Here is a 21,063-nt window from a genome sequence, read left to right as displayed (position 1 = left end):
AGGAAAAAATTTTTCACTTTGAGAAGAATAAAAATTTCAGATTTTTCAGTCACAAGTGCACTACCTGTTATATACAGGATAGGGAAGTAACCTCAAAAGTTTCAAAGGTAAACGTATATTAGAACTAAAAACGAAATTGAAAAGAGTTAGTCTCTTTGAACGTACATGACTCGCTTTAATGCAAGCCTGGCATCTCCTGATTCATCTGAGCTGGCTCCTGAATTGATATTGATTTCCTCACTGTCCACCTCTGCATCAACTGCAGTTTGTTCTTTCTCTTCACTTGGATGCTCGGTTAAATTTTCCAAATGATGAATATGGGAAAGGGTTATAGGAATTTGATGTGGCGTTTGCAGGTTTTGTTCACTTGTGAAAATCTCTTGATTCACCAAAAAAGGATTCATTCCTTTCTTATACTGAGGTGAATTTAAGCTCATGACTGAATTCATTAACGAATTGAATTGAGGGGTTAAGTTGAATATTGGTGTAAGTCCAGTAGATACATACATATAATTGTCTTTGGGGGTTTGTGGGTTTGTCATGAAATTTTCATTGACTGAAGCAAGTTGTGACTCTAATTTTGGTTGGGTTATGGAACCAGTGATGTCAGAGTTGCACCTACGTAAAACGCCACGCGATGGTTTCTCTTCAGTTGATTCAATGGGGCGTGCCAGTTGTGGTTTGGGGGTGGCTTGTGTAGGCTTAAACATATCACTTGACAATACCGCCTTACCCAGATCATCAATAACCAATTTCAACTGGAAATCATCAGAAGTTTTTGACTCTACTTTAGGTGTATTTCCAGTTAGCAAAGCCGGTGGTAAAAGATTCCTATCTGGTGACTTTTTCCTAATTGGTGATGCATCTATACGCTCTTGAGATGCCATTGCATCCAAGTTTCGATGATGGGGCATAAAACATCCATTCTTTTGTCCTGCAGAGCTTGGTGGAGTATTGTATAATGATTGTGATCTGCTAGGTTTTGATTGCAGTTGAGTAATCATAGAAATATTATCCAATGTGTTTTTATTGAAATGGTATTGTGATTCAATAGAGTTGGGGAAACTTGTACCCACCGAAGATAATGGGGTTGCCAACATTGTTGAAGGAAGGGAAAACGATTTGGCCTTTTTCAACATACCAGGTGATGGGTTTGATATAGTTGATGTTGCGGAGTTTTTTCTCTTTCTTTTGGTCTTGGTGGTAGGACTAACCCTCATCAATGGAGTAAACACATTTGGAGCACCTTGTTTAGCAGCGGAATTGGAATTAGATTCAGCAGGGCTACTACTCAAAGGAGAAGTATTGACATTGATATTCATTGTACTAGTGATTCTTTGAGTAAATGAGTCAGGCTTTGGTGGTCTACCTCTTTTCTTCTTGGGTGTCATTGATACCGGTTTAACCTTTTTTGTCCGCAGAACACGTTGTTGTTGTTGTTGTTGTTGTTGTTGTTGTTCGAGTTTAGCTTGTTCCTGAGCCAATTGCATCTTTTGCATCTGCATTTGTTGAAACAGGTTCTGCTCAGCGTAAAACTGATTTACTTGAAAACTGGGGCTCTGAAAATCTCCATTGGGGATTGTTTGTTGGTGGAGTAATTGTTGTGGCTGCTGTTGTTGCACTGGTTGTAGATGATATGAATGTTGTTGGTTAGGAATATATGGTTGAGCAGTTGAGTGGTCAGACATATTGTTGAACACGAGTACCTCTGGTGGCATTAAATAGGTTGCTGTTATTCTGTTGCTGAAGTTTCCCTTAGAATAGTTACTATGTATGGGGACTACTGGTGGGAGTAAAAACAGTAAAAGCGAATGACTGTAATGATATAAATGAAGTGAGCTTTATTGAAAAGGGCTAAGGAAAAGTAGATCTGTTTGGATGAAAAGAACTAAAGTGGTGTGTTCTTCGTATTCTTCCTTATTTCCCCTTGAGTATATGGTTTGAGAAAAAGGTCGAAAGAAAAGAAAATCTTTTTTTATGTTAAGTTTTATATTTAATGCATATAATAATAACGCAGTAACCAAACATGTAACAAAAACTCAATTGAGTATAGTAATTAAAAAAATCAAACAATAGAGATACACAGTTTATATACTATTCATACGTTTTCCAACAAGAGGTGTATCAGTTATTACAATCAGATACTCTTGAAAAGGCGTAGACACGATCATATGATTCACTTCCAAGTTTTAATATGATTTTGAAAGCAGATCAAGTATGAAATTCACAAAACCAGTTATGACGAGAAGATGAGATTAAAAGCTTCTACTGAGCAATGTACCTCTAACACACTTTCTTCCAAACGCTACACTTATTACGATAATATCCTCCGAATTACTTCACCGCTATCATTAGTCTAGTTGTGAACTAAAATCGCCTTCTATCTTTTTCTTTATTGTCTTTTTGGTCTCTCCTTTTCCCGCCTTTTTTTTCTTCAGTTTATTGTTTTTATTGTTTCAAAGAATTTCACCGTCTTCAATATCCGCTCCTCGTCGATGAACCCGTACACGTCTTCGTGGCTAACAATCTATCCCTCACTCTGCTCTATTACCCCTATATAAACCATCCGTAAACTCTTTTCTAAAGTTTACAAAAGGTGGACATATTATTTTATTCAATAAATCACACAATAATAAAATGCTCTACCTACACAAAACAAAAGTCGAGAAACAACCGGGACACTAATCATGCGGTTATAATGTAATACAAGTTTAGTGCCTTACTCAGTAGCAATCTTTTGCTAAATTCCGTCTCGAATTTCAGTTGGTTACGTTTATAGTATTTTAACTCCTTTCGGATAATTCCATAAACTAGACTTTCCTCTTTTTTTCGCTGTTTTTACGCGAGGCACTAAACAAAAAGGAGGACCGCAGAGGTTAAAAGGAGAGAACGTTGGTACGGCAGCACTACTCTTTTGTAGCTTTGCCACTGATCAGTTAAATATAACAATGATCTATACTTCGATAACACTCAGAGACACAATTGCCTGTAAAACAATAGCTAAAATAAAAACTTTCTCACTGTGCATCTTTTTGTATTTTTTGTCTGTCTGGAATGAGAAACAATAGAAGTACTACACAAAAGGCAAGTGCCGTCCTCAACACCACTAGACGAGCCTTTCAAAAATACCAAACACTTTTGCTCATACACCTTGCTCTCGGTACTCAAGCCAACTCTTATATCATCTGCCGCCTCTGCCCTACATTTTAGACTGGTTGTAAAGTCTTGAGGTGAATATGTCTTCAAGAGAAGAAAAAAATTTTAAATGAGAAAGACGCGTCAAACTGCGTTTAATAATTTAACTGTTTTAGGAAAGTATTTACGACAGTTTCTTAGCTTGCTTTTGTATCCGAATTGGGAACCAGATAAGCTATACATATCCTTCCTACGATTCTCCACCCCTCAATTCTTTAATGCATTGACCCATGATTGTAACAAATTCACCTTCTTCACCTCAACAGTATCAATCTCTTCATCTTCATATGCATCTTGCATCGTCGAATTCAATAAACCAGTATTGAAATTAGCCAATTCATTAGCCACGGCAGTGTTATTGCTCTGACTCTGTTTATTTCTCTTTATTTCATCAAGTACTTGTTCTTGTTGGCTAATTTCTAAATGACAAGTTTGTGGTTGGAACGACATTACATACATATACCACGATTCAATAGATTTAAACCAATCTTGAGGCTTCTTGGGGCGATCTATTAAGAAAAACATCTTTAATAGGAGGTTTAGATTTTGTGGTGGTTGAAGCCCAGAAAAAAGTAAACTTGTCTCTTCAATAACCATGCTATCGTCCTGTGTAGTGGTTAATGTATCCAATAATTTAACATTATAGTAGATTTGTTTTGCTGTGGTTGGAACAAGTAAACTGGTCGCAGATTCGTGTACAATCACCTCATTTTCAAAATCCACTTTTGCATTGATTAACCTTCCAGTGCCCATCAACTTCACTAATAATTGACTGAACTCATTTCCTTCGATTTGTAAGAGCAGATACAACTCCCTGAATGAAATCTGAGAGGCACCAATACTCTTCATCAAAACTCTAATTCTCAAATTCTCCAATATCTGCTTCGACGCTTGTTTGAAAACCTCATCATTGAAAAACACATCATCTTTTTGCAACGCTTGAGTAAACTCAATCACTGACATACCCTTATACGCCTTGATCAATTTTTTCAAATTATCAAATTCAGCAAATTGTGCATAAGTTTGAGTTTCTTGTGATTGGAAAGGATCTAAATCATTATTACATAGTAATGAACATAATGCAAGATATTTCAAAATCTTATTCTTTGCAATTGCACCTGCCTCATCATAGTTTTTAAAGCTTTCATAAAACTCAGCAAGAGCCTTTTCATAGTTTTCTCGAAAGAATTGTACTCTTGCTCCACATTCTTTAATTACTCCGAGAATTTTTGGATGAGTGACTGCTGTGGTAAATTTACTACTCTGTTTGTAAAGATTAGTCAATTTGGGTATGTCTAGCTCTTTCATCTTAAAGAGATATTCAATCTCTCCAGCAATGATTTCCAATGTAAATAACTTTTGTATTGATTCTGGAATCGTGGGGAACTTCTCATGAATTATACTCAATAGTTGTGGTATCTTGTCCAATTCACCTGTTTCCAAATACAACGCAAGCATATTTGAATTCACTTTCAACCACAACTTGTCGTTATGAAAATAGTCTTGATTCAATAACAATTGATATACATTGTTGATGAAATCAAGTTGCAGTAGATTACCAAATCGTACAATCATTCGTGACAACGATTCCTCAACATACGATTTATTCAATTGGGACAAAAGTGGCAATATTTGTTTCATTGTCGTCAATACTTCATCAAGTCGACCTTCAGCCAAATACAATTTAATCAATTGTTTGTATCCTTTGAATATCCATTCATTTGCATCATCATCATCCACGGATGAGTCTATAATCTTTTTAAATTCAACAACTGCCTTATCTGTCTCATCGTCTTTGAGGCTTTTGGCCATGTAATATCGATTTTCCTAAGAGAAAGTTAGTATCAGTCTCAATCGACACATTGCCTTTGCCACATACTATCCCTTCATCTTCTCCATCCTCATTGATTGCATTATTCTCATCGCCTGTCCCATCATTATCATTCTCTTCCTCTTCGAATTCGAATTCGTATGAATCTTCTGAGAATAACTCTTCGTCAGACATGTGCTAGGTGATAAATAATGCTGTGTGGAGTATATCACTCCAGTTAATTTTTTTCTTTTGCGTCAATTTTCAATTAGCGGTGCCATTTTTTAGGAATGAGTAAAACAGAGTTTATATTGCCATGTACCTGGTAAGGTCCTCTAATGAACTACTTAAGAGCCGGTGTGCACTATCTTGCTTTTTTGTTAAGCTGTGCTTACTAAATTTCAACTCTAAAACTGTATAAAACGAGAACCATTGACATAAACAGACCTGAATCAACTTAGTGTACAATATGTAAAAGGTCGATTGCTTTTTGGTTGTGATGACTGTAGTATGTCACTAACATATTCATTGATAGTCATTTGTAAACTATCCTACTAATGGAGCCCTGATATGGAAAGGAATGTGATCACTACAATGGTAATTGTTGTGTATTCCAGGGATTTTTGAACACTGCCTATGGCTACACGAAGTCAATGAACTATGCTCTATTATATGGTGGCAACCTAAGTTACGACAGTTTTTATCTCGAAGCTGAATTGAACTAAAAAGGGCGTCCTTTTGGGATCCTGATAGTTTAAACTTCAAATCTGAGCGATTGTTGAAGGTCGAGTGAAACGACTTCAGAGTTTTGTGACTCGAACCTTGTAGCCAGTGGTAGTCATAACTGGAACCTCTAATGGATGGGGATTTAAAATAAATGACTGAGACACGAAAGTGATAACTTTTTGAGATATGAAACTTTCAATTGGAGGGTGGGTACATCTCCAATTGGCTCTCGGTCGTCGACTACAGTGACAGTGAATTACAATTACTTTCTACCATATCATATTGATATTGACTTTAATAAGCTATTAACCATGCAAAGGGGGCCAAAGACTAGAAGCGTATGCATAAGCTGTGTTTTCTTGATGGAGTAGTAAACAAGCCTTATTGGGATGTCTTTCATCGCCCTTAGTCTTAGGCTCAACACTTCTTACATAGCAGGTGAAGATGTCTTCATATTTAACTTCAAGCCCACTCGGACCATTATTCTAGTCACTAACCAAATGAACTGGACTATATATAAACTAAAAAATGCCATTTCACCCTCTGGCCAGGTGCTTAGCCACCCACAACCTCATTTCCAATTAGATGGCGAAAATTTAATTACCCATTTAGACAAATTAAAGGAGTACTTAAAATACTAAACGTGACTTAACAAACATTTTGTCCTCTAGTAAGCTACAAAATTATCCATGTCATGAAACATCCTTTGTAGTGTAATGGCTATCACGGTTCGCTTTCAGTTAATTTAATATTAATTGCAAGTTCCGAGCAGATCGGGGTTCGATTCCCCGCAAGGGAGATTTTCATAAGCATCTTACAATCCTTTGTAGTGTAATGGCTATCACGGTTCGCTCTCATTTGAAGAATTTAATTCGAAAGATTGCGCCGAGCAGATCCGGGTTCGATTCCCGGCAAGGGAGCTTGCTTTTTTTTAAAACCAGGGTTGTTATTCCTGTCTTTTTTTTTTATTATTGATACAGTTTCAGACTTTGATCCTTACCGAAAGATTGAACCTATTTATAGCTAGATTAAAGTGAAGGAATGTAAAGGTGTTGTAATGTTATTTTACAGAATTGCAAATTTTTATTTACCCGCTTAAAGGATATAAACTCTCGCCATATTTTCAATACTAAACATACGTATGCCAGATAATATATAGAACCTGCAATCTCTTTCTTTCCAATTCTGAAGTCTATTGATTTTTGAATTTGAATGAAAGAAAGTAGTTTTCCGTGTTTGTTGCACAGTAAAACTTATTCGACAAAATTGGCTGCAAAACTAAATGAAAATAAAATAAACAACGAAAGACTATTTGTATCATTTGTAATCAATGTTAAGTCGTAGACATACTACATAGTATTATAGAAACCTTCTTTTGTCACTTATACATTTCTTTCAGTGGTGGATTTTAATAGTGCTCAAAGTATAGAATCAACAAGCTGCACTTATAGAATTGAGGTTCTATAAGTGTGTTGACTTTACTACTTACCAAAATTTGAAGTCTCATACACAAAACACCTGATTGCAAAGAAGTTTTATCACTCTATAATCTCTTTAATAATCAATACAGGAATGAATACACCTACATTCCCACCTAATAACTCACAAGATCCAAGTTTGTCACTTTCGGCAATATCAAAGCTCAACCCGAAAAAATACGCGACAAATCAAAAACAAGATTTTCAACACAAAAGTACGTAACTAAGCCAAGACAAAGCTTTTTAACCGATTCTTTTTCAAACTAAATAATGTGGAGTTCCGTATTGTGAAGAATTGGAGAAAAGTTGTAAAAGTCTATATTCGATAAACGACGATGAAGATATTGGGACATTTAGTGCTATTGTTTGCACTTTTGAATTGACGAATGATATGGGGTAACAACAACACCATAAAGAAGCTGTGGATGAATCTTCTAACGTCACACCAATAAAATAATGTAGGCCATTACATAAAGCTCATACTTAGTATCCCCTCCCGTACCTGTTTCTAATTTGCGACCCATCCTCAAGAATGAGAATTTCGATGTAACGACAAATTTGAAACTTTAAATTTACTAATATTCTCTAGTATTAACTTCTAAATAATGACAATGACAATGACATCATGAGGAGAGGGAATTGAAATAAAGTTACGCCAGCATAACTCTGTAAAGCCTCGGCTAATGTTGAAATGAAACATCGACAATCAAAAATGGTAATAAACTAACGTTAGAAAAAAATGCAATGGAATAGAAACAGAGCTTCTTAATTGGGCTATCACCTCTGGAAATGTATCAAAACTAATAGAATGAATGAAGATAGAGCCACAAAAGTCAACACCATCATATTGGTCGATTCTTTAACCCTCCTAATAACATATTCATTCAAATTTTCACTTTGCAACTCATCAAATTTAATAGACTCAATAACATCTGAATCGACTGAATTTTTCGGTAGTTTATGATACTCTCTTTGTTCATCTTGCAACACCTGACCAATTAAATAAGGCTGTAACATTTCAACAGCAAAATCAGAATGTCCAACATCTTCAAATGCTTGTGTTGCATCAGAACCACCACAATCATACAATACTTCTATCCCACCTAGATGATATTTGCAGAAATCAGTAACATCGTAGACCTTATTGTATAATACCATCCATAAATCAGTTGGTTGATCATGTTTTTTGATTTCTAGAAGAGAATAATCTCGCCTAGATGATCGTGACATTAGGTTATATATGTATGAATTATACTTGAATTGTGAAATTATATCTTTGGAAATGTGTCGTTCATAAGTTTTTTCAATAAAGAAACCCTGTAGTTATGATCTTTCAAACTTAACTCCGAGGATGAAATTGGAGATGGAAAAGAAAATAAATTAAAATGCAAAACTTGAATAGGTATAAGGGGCTGGAATAAAGCGGGTTGTGCGTGACTATGAAAAGCTGGGCCAGTGAACTTAGCTGGTGAGATTCCTTGGAAGCTGATAACCGTTGATTGAAGTAGATGAAAAAAAAAATTGTGATGGTATATGTAATGAGATATAATGATTGGCTTTTGTATTAAATATCCGTGATATTTTATTTCCTCTCTCTCTTTTTATGCTTCTGCTTCTGTTTCTTTTTCATTTTTTAAAAAGCAAATTATTATTATCCATTGGCACACTACCTAGTTTTTTATAGGCTAAAAGAAAGATTAGTTTATTACACAAAGACTTTAATTAGTCGTGTATGTTTGCTCAACTACGTCACACACAAAAAAAATAAGGACACACATTCTATTACGAGAAAGGAAAAGGTAGTGTAATTTGCAACCGTAATATGTCTTGATACTCGTATGTGCAAACTGCAGCAGTTGTTTTAATCAAAATCCTTTTTTCTCGATTGAGATTGAAGAATTTTTAGTTAGATACCTTTATAGCTTTTAGATGTGCAGAGTACATATTAGACTTAGTTGAGCATAGATTTGTTGTTGTTCTTTGATACTGCGTAAGTTGTTTCCGAACTGAGATAAGTCCGCTATCATTGATCAATAGGGCTTAGAATAGACCCTACACTAAAGAGGACAGGAAAATCACTTTCTGCAAAGCTGTAAAGACGCTTGATCCTTATTCTTTATCATCGTCCTGTTCTCGTATATGTCCATATCCACACATTTTCACCTCCGTCACGTCTTTTATTTCTTCAAAGTCGTCATTTACGATCTTACGACAGTTTTGTTAATGGTTTTTTTTTTTTCAAAATTTCGTTGACTCGTAATCGCAACACACACTTTGCAAAATCGATCTGTTAGCTTACTCACAATCAAAGCATACCTACCACCAACCTGTGATCTAATGAGTTATCGTACCTCTACTACTGCATTGCCATCTTCCAAAAAGACTCATCTGGAGCGCCACAAACAAATATTAAAACAGTTGCTAAAAGAAGAACCTAATCGTTCATGTGCTGATTGTAAAATAAACAAAAATCCTAGATGGGCATCATGGAATCTTGGGTGTTTCATCTGTATTCGATGTTCAGGTATACATAGAAGTATGGGTACACATATTTCAAAAGTGAAATCGGTTGATTTAGATGCTTGGACTGATGATCAAATTGAAAATATTGTTCAATGGGGCAATGACAAATGCAATGGATTTTGGGAAGCTAAATTACCGGAAGGTTATGTACCTGATCAATCAAAGATTGAAAATTTTATAAGAACGAAATATGATTTGAAAAAATGGTGTTTATCGTCAACGATTCCTAACCCTGTTACCATCAAGGGGAAAACTACAACGGTGAATAACGACAACGCTGCACCTTCAACACGCAACCTGCAACCAAACGTGCTCAAGAAAACCCAGAAAACATCTGCTCCCAGATCAGGATCGATATTAGATGACGAGTTTGGATTATTCACGTCGCATAACACGTCAACGCCGGCAACAACAACTCAATCACGTACGCCTCCTATAGCCACTCGGGAAGCATCAGTAGCACTAGCAACAACAACAGATTCCAGACCATCTCAGCAAATTCAATCAGCCCAATCGACAGGAGGATCAATTTCAAGCAACTCAAGACCAGACTTAAAGAAATCAATTCTTTCCCTATATGCATCCCCATCAGCATCCAATAGTTTTGTGCAATCACAACAGTCATCACAATATCCAAACAAAGCAAGTCCTAGTGCCAACTCATTATCGGATTCATTAGCAGGGCTTCAATTTCAACCATCTCAGTCTGTATCAAATCTAAGCAACGGTAATGGTGCCATCTACAATAAACCACAAGCACAATCTACGGGACCATTAAACGCCACCCTGAAACCATTGGCATCAACTCCAACTCCATGGAACTCAGAGTGGAACGATTCATCATCATCATCATACACCGCCACTCCAAAATCTAATCTCAATGTTAGATTAGATGATGATTTATTTAAAAATGTATGGAGTTAGTTTGAGTTAGTTGGAGCTAGCCCTTCTAGCTCGTTTGAATTACAAAGCCGTCACGTTAATCTAGATTGTTACATCTCTATAAATCCATATAATACATAGTCCTTTACATGCATCAAATGGAATATTCACCCACTCTAATGACCACCAGTCGTTGGTAATCCAACATACACTTTAAATGAATCATAAATCAACCATTGGAATCCAGTCAATGTACCAATCATAAAGATTCTTACTGGTAATCCGTTCCACAACCCAGCAAATCCAATCTTTTTATAAATTCTTCCCAATGCTTGTCCAGTAGTTTCACCCGGCTTTTTATCAGAGTTAATCTTGGAAACCATAACATCAGCAGGATGAGAAACAATTGCACACAAAATACCAGCTAAATAACCACCAGCAAATGATACCCCAGTTTGTTGTAAATTATTGTAGTGAGATTTTGGATGTCCCAAATAATTGTAAATACCATTAACAATATTTTCAAAACTAGCAAATTTAACCATTGTATATGGGATCTGTCTACACCATAATGGAGCAATACCCTTGTACAATCCACCAAATCCTTCCAGTTTAACAATTTTATTCCATCCATCCCATACTGAAGTTGCATATGGCGGGATAGTAGTTTGAGTCTTGACTTTAATAGTTTCAAATGGGCACAAGGCGATATCAGCCAAGAATTCAGCTGATGCAGAAGCAGCTAAGTAAACACCAGTCTTGTAATCATTGGCCCATTTAGGACCAACTAAATCACTATATGTCTTTTTGAAAAATTCATAAAATCCATATTTACCAGCACCTTGGAAAGAATAACCAATAAAAGTAGCCCCAACACCAGTGAAAATCGAATCACCTTTAGTTTTGAGAATAGTTTTCCATCCTTGGACATTTGATTTATACAAATGACCGTCCACTTGACGACGGCATTTAACTAGATCCAAAGGAGTCACAGCTGAATGAGTTGGACCACAAGCAATAATACCACCCAATGTACAAGCAGCGTAATATTCAGGAGTGAATTCAACAATTCCACCCTTTTTCTTTGGTGCTGACGGAACAGCACCACCACTACTACTACCGCCATTGGTGACTTTATCTGCTGCTCTATGCAATTGATCGTTGATTGGTTGAGTGATTGCTTCAGTTATATTACCAGCCATTGCAAACACGTGGAATATAGAATAGATATAAATGTAAAACTATCAAAAAATCGATGTATTGATGAGTCTATAAATAGTTTTGTCCATGAGGGAAAAGGGGATGAAATTGCTCTTTTTATATATTTGCTACGTTTGTTGAATTTTAAATTAAATTCCGACGAACACTAGATTTTGTGGCATGTTTCCGTACTACTTAACCGCAGTTACCGTTTCGATGCATATAAAGATCAAAAATACGCCAAGTTGGTTCCCTCAACTACCCCACATCATAACCATACAGTACTCCAGAACTAACACTAGAAACGTTACCTGCAATGCAAACTGACGTTATGTCAATTATGACAGTTGCTCTTGTTTATTATTTTATTTTCTCGGATTTATTCTATCGGCAACAAAAAGAAAGGATGACACAAAAATCAATTACTAAATTCGACCGGAGTATGGTTGTTAACGGGATAATATCTCCGGTTCACACCAGGGTCAAAATGATAAGTTGCACCAGCGATAGATTCTTCACAACGTATTATTCAGCTGAAGCTCCCTATCTTTCATTTGTACTTTGGATCCTTCTCAGAAACCAACTTCAAATTCCAATCAACGTTCAGAATCTTCAACTCGGTTCCTTCTTCGTCACTTTCATCCCATTTCCCATCCAATAACCCAATACCCTGAATTAACTTTCCATAAGTTGTTACGCATTCATATTGATCATCGGGTATAAATTCCAAAATTCTCATTCCGTGCGTATGAATCTTCAAAATGTCACAAAATTCATCACCACCTACGCCATCATTCTCAACCTGAATGCAACCAGGACCAACCTTGGAAATGATAGCATACCTCTCTCTTTGACATGCTTTACATTTAATTAAAATATTAGCTAACCTGCGGAACCCAGTCACTTGAATTGTTTCAAATCGGTTGATCTGCACTGGATTGGGATGCACCGTCTTACACCCATTACATTGGAACTTGAATTTGTAATCATGAGGATATATTTCATCATCAACTGGCTGCACCTTTGCTACATTGTGTAGCTCAGCTTTAGCTTGTAAGATATAAGTTAACATCTTTTGCTTTGATAGAGCTGTCACTTTACTGAAGAAGAGGCTATCCCATCTTCTATTTATAATGACACCTTTCTTCATGGTACCTGGTTGGGTTTATATGAAATTTTGCAGCAAAAATGCATTTATGAAAACACAAGACTCATAAATTTCGAAAGTCCGGTTTCCCAATTCGTAATTAATTGCGTGTGTGAGTCTTTAGGGCCGTGAAACAGGACACGCGCTACCACGTACAACCGAAGGTGACTCATATAAACATACACTTGCAAAGAGGGGCAGGGAGAGTATTCATTTCAATCTTGAGACAAGAAGGGCATCGAGAGAAGAGTGTAGCACAGTTTTCGTTTTCATACAAGGAGGAAGATATAGTGCGATTCGTAATTACTCACTGTGATTTCTATGTAACTATGTCATATCCTCATCATTGCCCATACCATCAATTCTCTGAAGTGCAACCCTCAAACGGATTACCTTTCTTATATGAAGTACTACGAGCGCGAGATGGACCACTCAACATCAACTATCGACACTTCCTCATTAGTCTTTTCATCAACATCATACCATTCTCCATCCTCCAAATCAACTTCATCGAATTTAGTCCCCGTTTCTTCCCCTATTGCTTGAAATTTCCCATCTGGTATAAACTTGATAAAATCAAGACCTCTTGCGTCAATTTCTAGTATACTTACTGGTTTGTTGGCACCAATTGCCAATTTCTCATTGGTTCTCACTATGCTAGCCGAATGCTCGTTTTTGCATTCTTTACACCTAAACACAAAACTGGCTTCTCCTCTTGATCCACTCATATCATGTAGTTCAAATCGATTCATGTGGATTTCTTTATCGTGTATGGTTCTGCATTTGGTACACTCAATTTGAAAAGTGTATTCATATGGTGATTCAGGTGTATCAACTGGTTCTAAATCAGTGACATTTGTTAATTCACCAAATACTTTGAGTAGAAACTTGACCATCGATATATAGTAAGTATTGAATATTGTGTGTCTAGTAGGTGTGGTTCGACTCTTCGGTTAGTTTTGCGATTTTGAAAAAACTAGTTGATCCGCCAAATGATAATTTTCTGTCACACCAATCGAAGTTGTACGCAATTTTTTCTCTCTCTGAAAGATAACATTTTTCAACTAACTAGACCACACAGACACACCAACGCTCCTTTCTGCTAAAGACTTGTTTAGTATCGGATTTCTTATCTTTTACCAACGACACATGCTGCATATCAAAGCTCAACAACGCCATCATACTTCACCAATTTTGAAAATATAGACACACCACTAAAACATTTGTCATCAATTCACCTCCACAAGATCTGGACTTATGAGCGAAACATCTACTATGACGAGTGATGTAAGTAGCTCCGATACGTCCGATCCTACCACTAGTCCCGCCTTTTCCGATATAATACACGGCGAAGATCTTGAATTCAGAAAAGAACATGAAAATCCATTTCCAATACGACATAAATTCGAACCATTAGGAAAAATCACACCACCAAGCATACTATCACGATGTTCAAATACCCAGCTCGTCACTATGGCGGGTGCAGCATCTGGGTTTTTAGCAGGTGTTGTAGTATGCCCCCTTGATGTCATCAAAACGAGACTTCAAGCCCAACAAGACAAGGCACATAGATTAGGGTTTCGACAAATGTTGACCAAGATACTACGCACTGAAGGAATAAGAGGGCTATATCGTGGGTTGGTACCAATCACCATAGGGTACCTCCCCACATGGACAATCTACTTTACAGTTTATGAAAGAGCCAAAAAATTTTACCCACAGTTTATACAGCGGCACTGGGATATCAATAGTCCTGCATTGAACCATTTTTGCTCCGCAATAACGGCCGGAATGACCAGTTCGATCGCTGTAAATCCAATTTGGGTTGTTAAAACCAGGTTAATGATACAATCAAATACAAAATCTTCACCAACTGATGTTGTATACAAGGGAACCATTGATGCATTCAGGACAATGTATCAAGAAGAAGGAATTAGAGTGTTTTATAGTGGATTGGTGCCGTCTTTGTTTGGCTTAATTCATGTGGGGATTCATTTTCCCGTTTACGAAAAGATGAAGTCGTGGTTGCATTGTAGCACCATTGATCAGCAAAACGAAGTGCCAGGACTTTTATGGAGACTAATTGCAGCGTCTTCCATCTCCAAAATGATTGCTAGTACAATCACATATCCACATGAGATTTTGCGTACTCGATTACAAATGAGAAAAAATGGAGACAAGCAAGTTAGTAAAGCAAACGCCAAGGGGTCTCTTATCAAGACTATCTCCGACATTTATCATAAAGAGGGATTACGTGGTTACTACGCTGGTTACGTTACAAATTTGATTAGGACTGTGCCTGCAAGTGCAGTCACATTAGTTAGTTTTGAATACTTCAAGACGTATTTGTTGGAAATCGGTGGCAAAGCTAAGAAGATGGCACATTGATAGATTTTCTAATTAGCACTATACATATTCTACAGTTTGTAGGTCTTCCTGAATTTGTAGCCCATTTTCCATCGAGAACTTCCATGCGCGTTTTGTACCTGAATGATTTTTCGTTCAGAATCAAACAGAAAAAGATTGAAGGTTAATAAGCCATATCGTTAATAGTTCGAAGATTCTCATTACAGTCTAATTGCTATCAATATGAAGTTGCACGGTCTAAGTTTGCTATATCTCACAGCGAGTGCAGTATTCGCGAACAATGTACATAAGCGATCCCTAGATTCACCCGAGGCTGCTGCTCCCCCATCCAACGCAGAAGCGTCACTGGAAAACATTGAACTTCCTCCAACATTGGGGAAAGAAGATTTCGATGCAGTCACTAGTCAAAAACTAACCCTTGTTGAGTTCTATTCACCATATTGCCTGCATTGTAAAAGCTTTTTCCCCACATGGCAAAAAGCCTATAGGACATTCAAAACCAAATTTGCTAACTTAAATACCGATATGAGACAGGTTAACTGTGTTGAGAATGGTGATTTATGTGAACGTGAACAGATTGAATTCTACCCAAATATTCTTCTATACGCACCAATTTTGGATAAAGATGGCAAAACCACTGGCAAATCAAAAATGATTGGCTCGTTTCCAAGAACTTTGGAAAAAAATGAAGCAAACTTGATTAGCTATATTCAAGAGTCGGTAGCAGACTATGATCCGGCATCAGCTACTATGCCATCAGCGTCAAAAGAGATGAATGTTGACGAAATATTGAAAGCCATCAGTGGAGAAATCACCAAGCCTCTCTTTATTTCATTTTGGCAAGCAAATAAGAAGCAATGGGATAGTGTTGATCATGGTGGGAAATTGAGGTTCAGCGACGACTGTATCGATTGTTTACGCGTAAAACAATTGTGGGATAAATTGAGTAACAAGATTGTTTCATTAGCCGATTCGGGTCACTTACTATGCCAAGACTACCCCAAAGTCTGTGAAAGATTGGAATTGGATCAGCTCAAAGATGCGAAAAAGTCACCACCGAGATTTGTCATGTTTTTGCCAAAAGATAGGGGGACTATAAGATTCGATTATGATGGTCCAATTGATGTTGCAAAGATGAAATGGTGGGTCAACAAACTTTTTGTAAATAGTGCATATGAAGTTGTATCAGCAAGAGGAATAACCGAAGTTATGGAATTTACCAAAACCTTAAGACATGAACCATTTGCTCAAAATTACCCATTGAAGAGTAAAGTTACAGTTGTTTTTTTCTTTGATGTGGATAATGTAACTCCTGAAGATGAGGCAATTTTGCCATACATGTTGCGAACATTACAAAAGTCACCATTTAATATCCAGTTATACAAGGGTAAACATAAACGAATTCTTGAAAACATTCAAACGATGGGTGAAAATTTGATTCCATACATCAACTATGACGGGCTGGAAAAGTATGAGTTTAATGAAGCTATGCAAATAGCCACTTCTATAACTGAGGTTCCTACTATCGTTGTATTGAAGGAAAACTGTTTAATTCCAGAGATTTATCAAAATTTTGCTCTTGAGCAAATGAGGAAATATGAAGAGATTGAAAAATTCCTTGAACGTGCACAATATCCATTCATTGCTGAGTTGACTCCAGAATTAGTATCGGTATACTTTGTTGACCAAGATCGCGCGGAAGACATTAAGGATGCAAAAGTGGTTATAATCTTTGTTGACTTGGATAATTTGAAAGCGACGGATGAAGCGTTGTACAAGTTGTCATTGGTGGCTCACGAATACAACTTTCTTAAAAAGAGCTACTACTTCAACCAAATCCTTGAGCAAAGAGTATCAAAAGAACAGGAAGTTGAGAAATTGAAAGCTAAGAATGCTGAAACATTAACAATCATGACAACAATGAGAAAACAAGTACCTCACTTGTTCAACAATGATGATGTCGTATTTACATTTATCAACAAACAAACCCTGAAAAATTTCCGATATGTGAGAGGATGGAGGATTAGACCCGACGATTATGAAGTTGGTGATGCAGTAGTAGTTTCAAAAGATCACCGATATTTCTGGGATACAGATTTAAGCAATAACAAATTAAGAAATGAACCAAAACAAATCAAACTGGTGCTAATGTCTCTATTACACAAAGATAACAAAGTGCAGTTGAAATTTGTTGGTTCTCCATATGGTGGAGTATTATATTTCATGAACTATGTTCATGATTTTGGAATTGTTGGATATTTAGGACTCATTGTTGTTATGTATGTGTTGATTTATATATCAATGAGATTGAGGAGACGCAGGTATAGATCGCCAGGTATAATTGGTGTCAATAATGGCGCATTTTTACCTAGGAAGCTGAATAAGGACTAGAGAGAGGACAATTGAACGATTGCATTTTTTATTGGCTTCGTAATGTAAACCTCTTTTAAACGAAGTTTTCTAACTTAGCTGGAAGTCCGATCAGCACTTACTACACATCCACTTGCTTGTATAGACACTTTGGCTTTATGTGATTGCAGTGTTTGGGATTTAATTCATGTGACGCGTTTCAATATGGCTTTTTTATATGCCTGCATATAAACATTTTTTAATTTCTCCGAAAAGCATTTACTTTTTTGTGTAACAATACAAATCTCGAAAATCCTAAAATACGTTTTTTCTTTTTCATTGAAGTTACCACGTTGGTATAACTCTTCTTTTTCATTCAGAAATAACGGTTATCTAATAACAATCCTAACTGTACTTCAATAATGTCTGACAAATTATTTAGACTTCAATGTGGTTTCCAAAACTATGACTGGGGAAAAATCGGATCATCTTCAGCCGTGGCTCAGTTTGTCAAGAAATCTGACCCTTCAATTACCATCGATGAATCCAAACCATATGCAGAATTATGGATGGGTACTCATCCTTCAGTCCCATCTCAAGCTATTGGATTTGATAAAACTTTACGTGACTTGATTACTGCTCACCCAGAAGAGTTATTAGGCGATTCAATTATTAGGAAATTTGGTTCATCAAAAGAATTGCCCTTTCTATTTAAAGTCTTAAGTATTGAAAAAGTGTTGTCAATTCAAGCTCATCCAGATAAAGCTTTAGGTGCTCAATTACATAGCCAAGATCCAAAGAATTACCCCGATGATAACCATAAACCAGAAATGGCCATTGCTGTTACAGACTTTGAAGGTTTCTGCGGATTTAAGCCAGTTGATCAATTAGCTTACACGTTGGAAACTGTTCCTGAATTGAAACAAATCATTGGTGAAGAATTGATTAAGGAATTTGTTACTGGTATCAAACCAACTGTTGACGTAGGTACACAAGATGACAAGACAAACCGTTCCTTGATTCAAAAGATTTTCAGCAAGTTGATGAATACAGACGAAAGTGAAATAAATAAACAAGCTGCATCTTTGATTCAGTCTAGTCAACTGCATCCAGAAATCTTCACCAAAATTGATCCAAGATTACCTGAATTGATTCAAAGGTTACACAAGCAATTCCCCAATGATATTGGATTATTCTGTGGATGCCTTTTGTTGAATCACGTTGCTTTGAACAAAGGAGAAGCCATGTTTTTACAAGCCAAAGACCCACATGCTTACATCAGTGGAGATATTATTGAATGTATGGCTGCTTCGGACAATGTCGTACGCGCTGGATTCACTCCTAAATTCAAAGATGTCAAGAACTTGGTCGATATGTTGACTTATGCTAGCGAACCAGTAGAGAAGCAAAAAATGCAACCAAAAAAATTCCCAAGATCTACTGGTGATGCCATTACTGTCAATTTATTTGACCCACCAATTGAAGAGTTTTCTGTGTTACAAACCGTATTTGATAAAAACGGAGGTAAGCAATCTTACAAATCAATCGAAGGTCCATCCATCATAATTGCCACTAATGGATCTGGTTTGATCAAGATTGTAGGTAGTCAGAAATGCGAAAAGATTGATACTGGTTACGTATTTTTCGTTGCACCAAACACTGAGATTGAATTAATTGCTGATGGTGGTGATGAACAATTCACCACCTACAGAGCATTTGTCGAGGCATAAATCAGATTATCATTTATAATAAATATTTAAGTAACGTACAGTTTATAATTGTCTATAAAATTCTAAACATTTACTACTACTTAATCCTTGGTGCTTAATTTCTCAGTCCTGGCAATCAAGTCAATAATTTGTTGCTTGTTAGGCCAGAATCCCCAACCTAACTGTAATGCCTGATGCAATCGAACTCCCAATTCATCAGCTATGCTCCAAACCAAACCGGGGTTTCTCAAAAAACCTCTACCAATCAATGCCAAATCGAAAACACCTTCTCCGACAAAACGATTTAATTGGTGAACATCTTTATCCAATTCAGCAACACAACTAACTACTAATTTATCACCAACATGTTGCTTCAAGGCACGTGCGAATGGTACATGAATTGGTTCTCTCTGTTTCGCATCAATGTTGGATCTTGCTGCTTGTCTGTAGTCATTTCCACCGGAGGAAACATCAAGTAAACTAACCTCTTTTTCAATTAACAAGTCAGCCAATTTCTTGGAATCATCAATTGACCATGCATTTGGATCAGGACTATTTTCAGAAGCAGAGATTCTGACAAATATAGGCGTTTTATTGATATCAATATTTGCCTTGATTTCATCAATAACCTCCAACAAAAACCTCACTCTGTTTTCATAACTGCCCCCATATTCATCGGTTCTCTTGTTTGAAATTGGACTGTAGAACTCATTGGAGAGATATCCATGAGCACTATGGACCTCAACAGCATCGAATCCACTAATTTCAACTGCTTTTCTGGCAGCTTCACCAAATTCCTTAATAATTCTCTTGATGTCTTTTACACTTAATTCGTGAGGTACAGGATAATTACCATGTGGCCTAAATGCCACAGCTGATGGAGCCACAGTATTGTCGGGCCATCCACCAACTGATTCATCAGCAACTTGTTCCAAATGCAAAAATGGCGGTTGTCCTGTTGCTTTCCTACCTCCATGTCCTAATTGAATAGCAATCAATTGCTTTTGCGAATGAGCATATTCAACAACAGGTTTCAAGCTTTCGGCTTGTTCTTTTGTCCAAATTCCTAAATCATGTGGACTTAATCCACCCTCTGGACTTACTGATGTACTTTCAACAATGGTTATACCAGGACCTCTAGTGACTAAAGCGCCATAGTGAATCAAATGATATGGAGTTGCTTCTAATTTATCATTGGCGGAGTATTGACACATTGGCGAAACACCAATTCTATTTTGCAAAGTGAGTGGACCAACTTTCAATGGTTGGAAAAGAGCTGGCGGATCTTGGTTTTGATTTGATTCATCTTGGTAAAATGTACCGGCTCTAACTGGTTGATTTGGGGTATAATATGGAACTGCTGGAGCACCTTTAATTTCGTCTGATGGGGAAACTTCTTTTGGGACTGTCATTTTCTGTGAGCTTATTGCTGTTGGGACGTTAAACTTTGAGAAGTAGCAAGTAATTGCTATTTATATGTTGCAAAAATTTTAGTAGAATGGTTTTGCTTATTAATTATTGCAGCAAATGATTCACAAATACAAATCAGTTGATGTTTTTTCTACTATTTCATTGTTTTACGCTTAAGGAAACGTTTCTTTTTTGTGGAAACAAGTAGAAGGTTTCGGCGTCTTTCTTTATTGAGTAATTGATCCGAGATGATATACAAGCACAAAA

At 36.7% G+C, this 21,063-nt stretch overlaps 11 protein-coding genes and 2 non-coding genes across 13 annotated transcripts; 6 read left to right on the top strand and 7 right to left on the bottom strand. All coding sequences in view use genetic code 12, as the record gives it.

The window, feature by feature from the left end:
- Positions 1-146: 146 nt before the first annotated feature.
- On the bottom strand, positions 147-1,718 carry CORT_0C05540 (hypothetical protein; the record flags this gene model as incomplete). Its single annotated transcript, XM_003868784.1, has 1 exon — positions 147-1,718. The coding sequence occupies one exon, from the start codon at positions 1,716-1,718 to the stop codon at positions 147-149; it is 1,572 nt and encodes a 523-aa protein (XP_003868832.1).
- Positions 1,719-3,402: 1,684 nt separating this feature from the next.
- Positions 3,403-5,200, bottom strand: CORT_0C05530 (hypothetical protein; the record flags this gene model as incomplete). The annotated part of the gene is made up of 2 exons (XM_003868783.1): positions 3,403-5,022; positions 5,075-5,200. The coding sequence occupies 2 exons, from the start codon at positions 5,198-5,200 to the stop codon at positions 3,403-3,405; spliced, it is 1,746 nt and encodes a 581-aa protein (XP_003868831.1).
- Positions 5,201-6,433: 1,233 nt separating this feature from the next.
- Positions 6,434-6,530, top strand: CORT_0_Glu(TTC)_50. Its single transcript has one exon. It is a non-coding gene (tRNA).
- Positions 6,531-6,551: 21 nt separating this feature from the next.
- Positions 6,552-6,651, top strand: CORT_0_Glu(CTC)_49. The gene has a single exon. It is a non-coding gene (tRNA).
- Positions 6,652-7,986: 1,335 nt separating this feature from the next.
- On the bottom strand, positions 7,987-8,439 carry CORT_0C05520 (hypothetical protein; the record flags this gene model as incomplete). The annotated part of the gene is made up of 1 exon (XM_003868782.1): positions 7,987-8,439. The coding sequence occupies one exon, from the start codon at positions 8,437-8,439 to the stop codon at positions 7,987-7,989; it is 453 nt and encodes a 150-aa protein (XP_003868830.1).
- Positions 8,440-9,546: 1,107 nt separating this feature from the next.
- On the top strand, positions 9,547-10,656 carry CORT_0C05510 (hypothetical protein; the record flags this gene model as incomplete). Its single annotated transcript, XM_003868781.1, has 1 exon — positions 9,547-10,656. One exon carries the CDS (start codon positions 9,547-9,549, stop codon positions 10,654-10,656), a length of 1,110 nt encoding a protein of 369 aa, XP_003868829.1.
- Positions 10,657-10,790: 134 nt separating this feature from the next.
- CORT_0C05500 (Pic2 protein) lies at positions 10,791-11,816 on the bottom strand (the record flags this gene model as incomplete). The annotated part of the gene is made up of 1 exon (XM_003868780.1): positions 10,791-11,816. The coding sequence occupies one exon, from the start codon at positions 11,814-11,816 to the stop codon at positions 10,791-10,793; it is 1,026 nt and encodes a 341-aa protein (XP_003868828.1).
- Positions 11,817-12,364: 548 nt separating this feature from the next.
- CORT_0C05490 (hypothetical protein) lies at positions 12,365-12,964 on the bottom strand (the record flags this gene model as incomplete). Its single annotated transcript, XM_003868779.1, has 1 exon — positions 12,365-12,964. One exon carries the CDS (start codon positions 12,962-12,964, stop codon positions 12,365-12,367), a length of 600 nt encoding a protein of 199 aa, XP_003868827.1.
- A 407-nt stretch (positions 12,965-13,371) lies between these two features.
- CORT_0C05480 (hypothetical protein) lies at positions 13,372-13,857 on the bottom strand (the record flags this gene model as incomplete). The annotated part of the gene is made up of 1 exon (XM_003868778.1): positions 13,372-13,857. The coding sequence occupies one exon, from the start codon at positions 13,855-13,857 to the stop codon at positions 13,372-13,374; it is 486 nt and encodes a 161-aa protein (XP_003868826.1).
- Positions 13,858-14,218: 361 nt separating this feature from the next.
- CORT_0C05470 (Yia6 protein) lies at positions 14,219-15,349 on the top strand (the record flags this gene model as incomplete). The annotated part of the gene is made up of 1 exon (XM_003868777.1): positions 14,219-15,349. One exon carries the CDS (start codon positions 14,219-14,221, stop codon positions 15,347-15,349), a length of 1,131 nt encoding a protein of 376 aa, XP_003868825.1.
- A 201-nt stretch (positions 15,350-15,550) lies between these two features.
- Positions 15,551-17,719, top strand: CORT_0C05460 (Eps1 protein; the record flags this gene model as incomplete). The annotated part of the gene is made up of 1 exon (XM_003868776.1): positions 15,551-17,719. One exon carries the CDS (start codon positions 15,551-15,553, stop codon positions 17,717-17,719), a length of 2,169 nt encoding a protein of 722 aa, XP_003868824.1.
- Positions 17,720-18,099: 380 nt separating this feature from the next.
- On the top strand, positions 18,100-19,407 carry CORT_0C05450 (Pmi1 phosphomannose isomerase; the record flags this gene model as incomplete). The annotated part of the gene is made up of 1 exon (XM_003868775.1): positions 18,100-19,407. The coding sequence occupies one exon, from the start codon at positions 18,100-18,102 to the stop codon at positions 19,405-19,407; it is 1,308 nt and encodes a 435-aa protein (XP_003868823.1).
- An 80-nt stretch (positions 19,408-19,487) lies between these two features.
- On the bottom strand, positions 19,488-20,798 carry CORT_0C05440 (Oye32 NAD(P)H oxidoreductase; the record flags this gene model as incomplete). Its single annotated transcript, XM_003868774.1, has 1 exon — positions 19,488-20,798. The coding sequence occupies one exon, from the start codon at positions 20,796-20,798 to the stop codon at positions 19,488-19,490; it is 1,311 nt and encodes a 436-aa protein (XP_003868822.1).
- Positions 20,799-21,063: the final 265 nt, after the last annotated feature.

This window comes from Candida orthopsilosis, assembly GCF_000315875.1.
Source record: "Candida orthopsilosis Co 90-125, chromosome 3 draft sequence".
Taxonomy (NCBI): Eukaryota; Fungi; Ascomycota; class Pichiomycetes; order Serinales; family Debaryomycetaceae; genus Lodderomyces; species Lodderomyces orthopsilosis.
The sequence above is the reverse complement of the archived record's forward strand: the minus strand, read 5'-3'. Positions and strand labels throughout refer to the sequence as shown.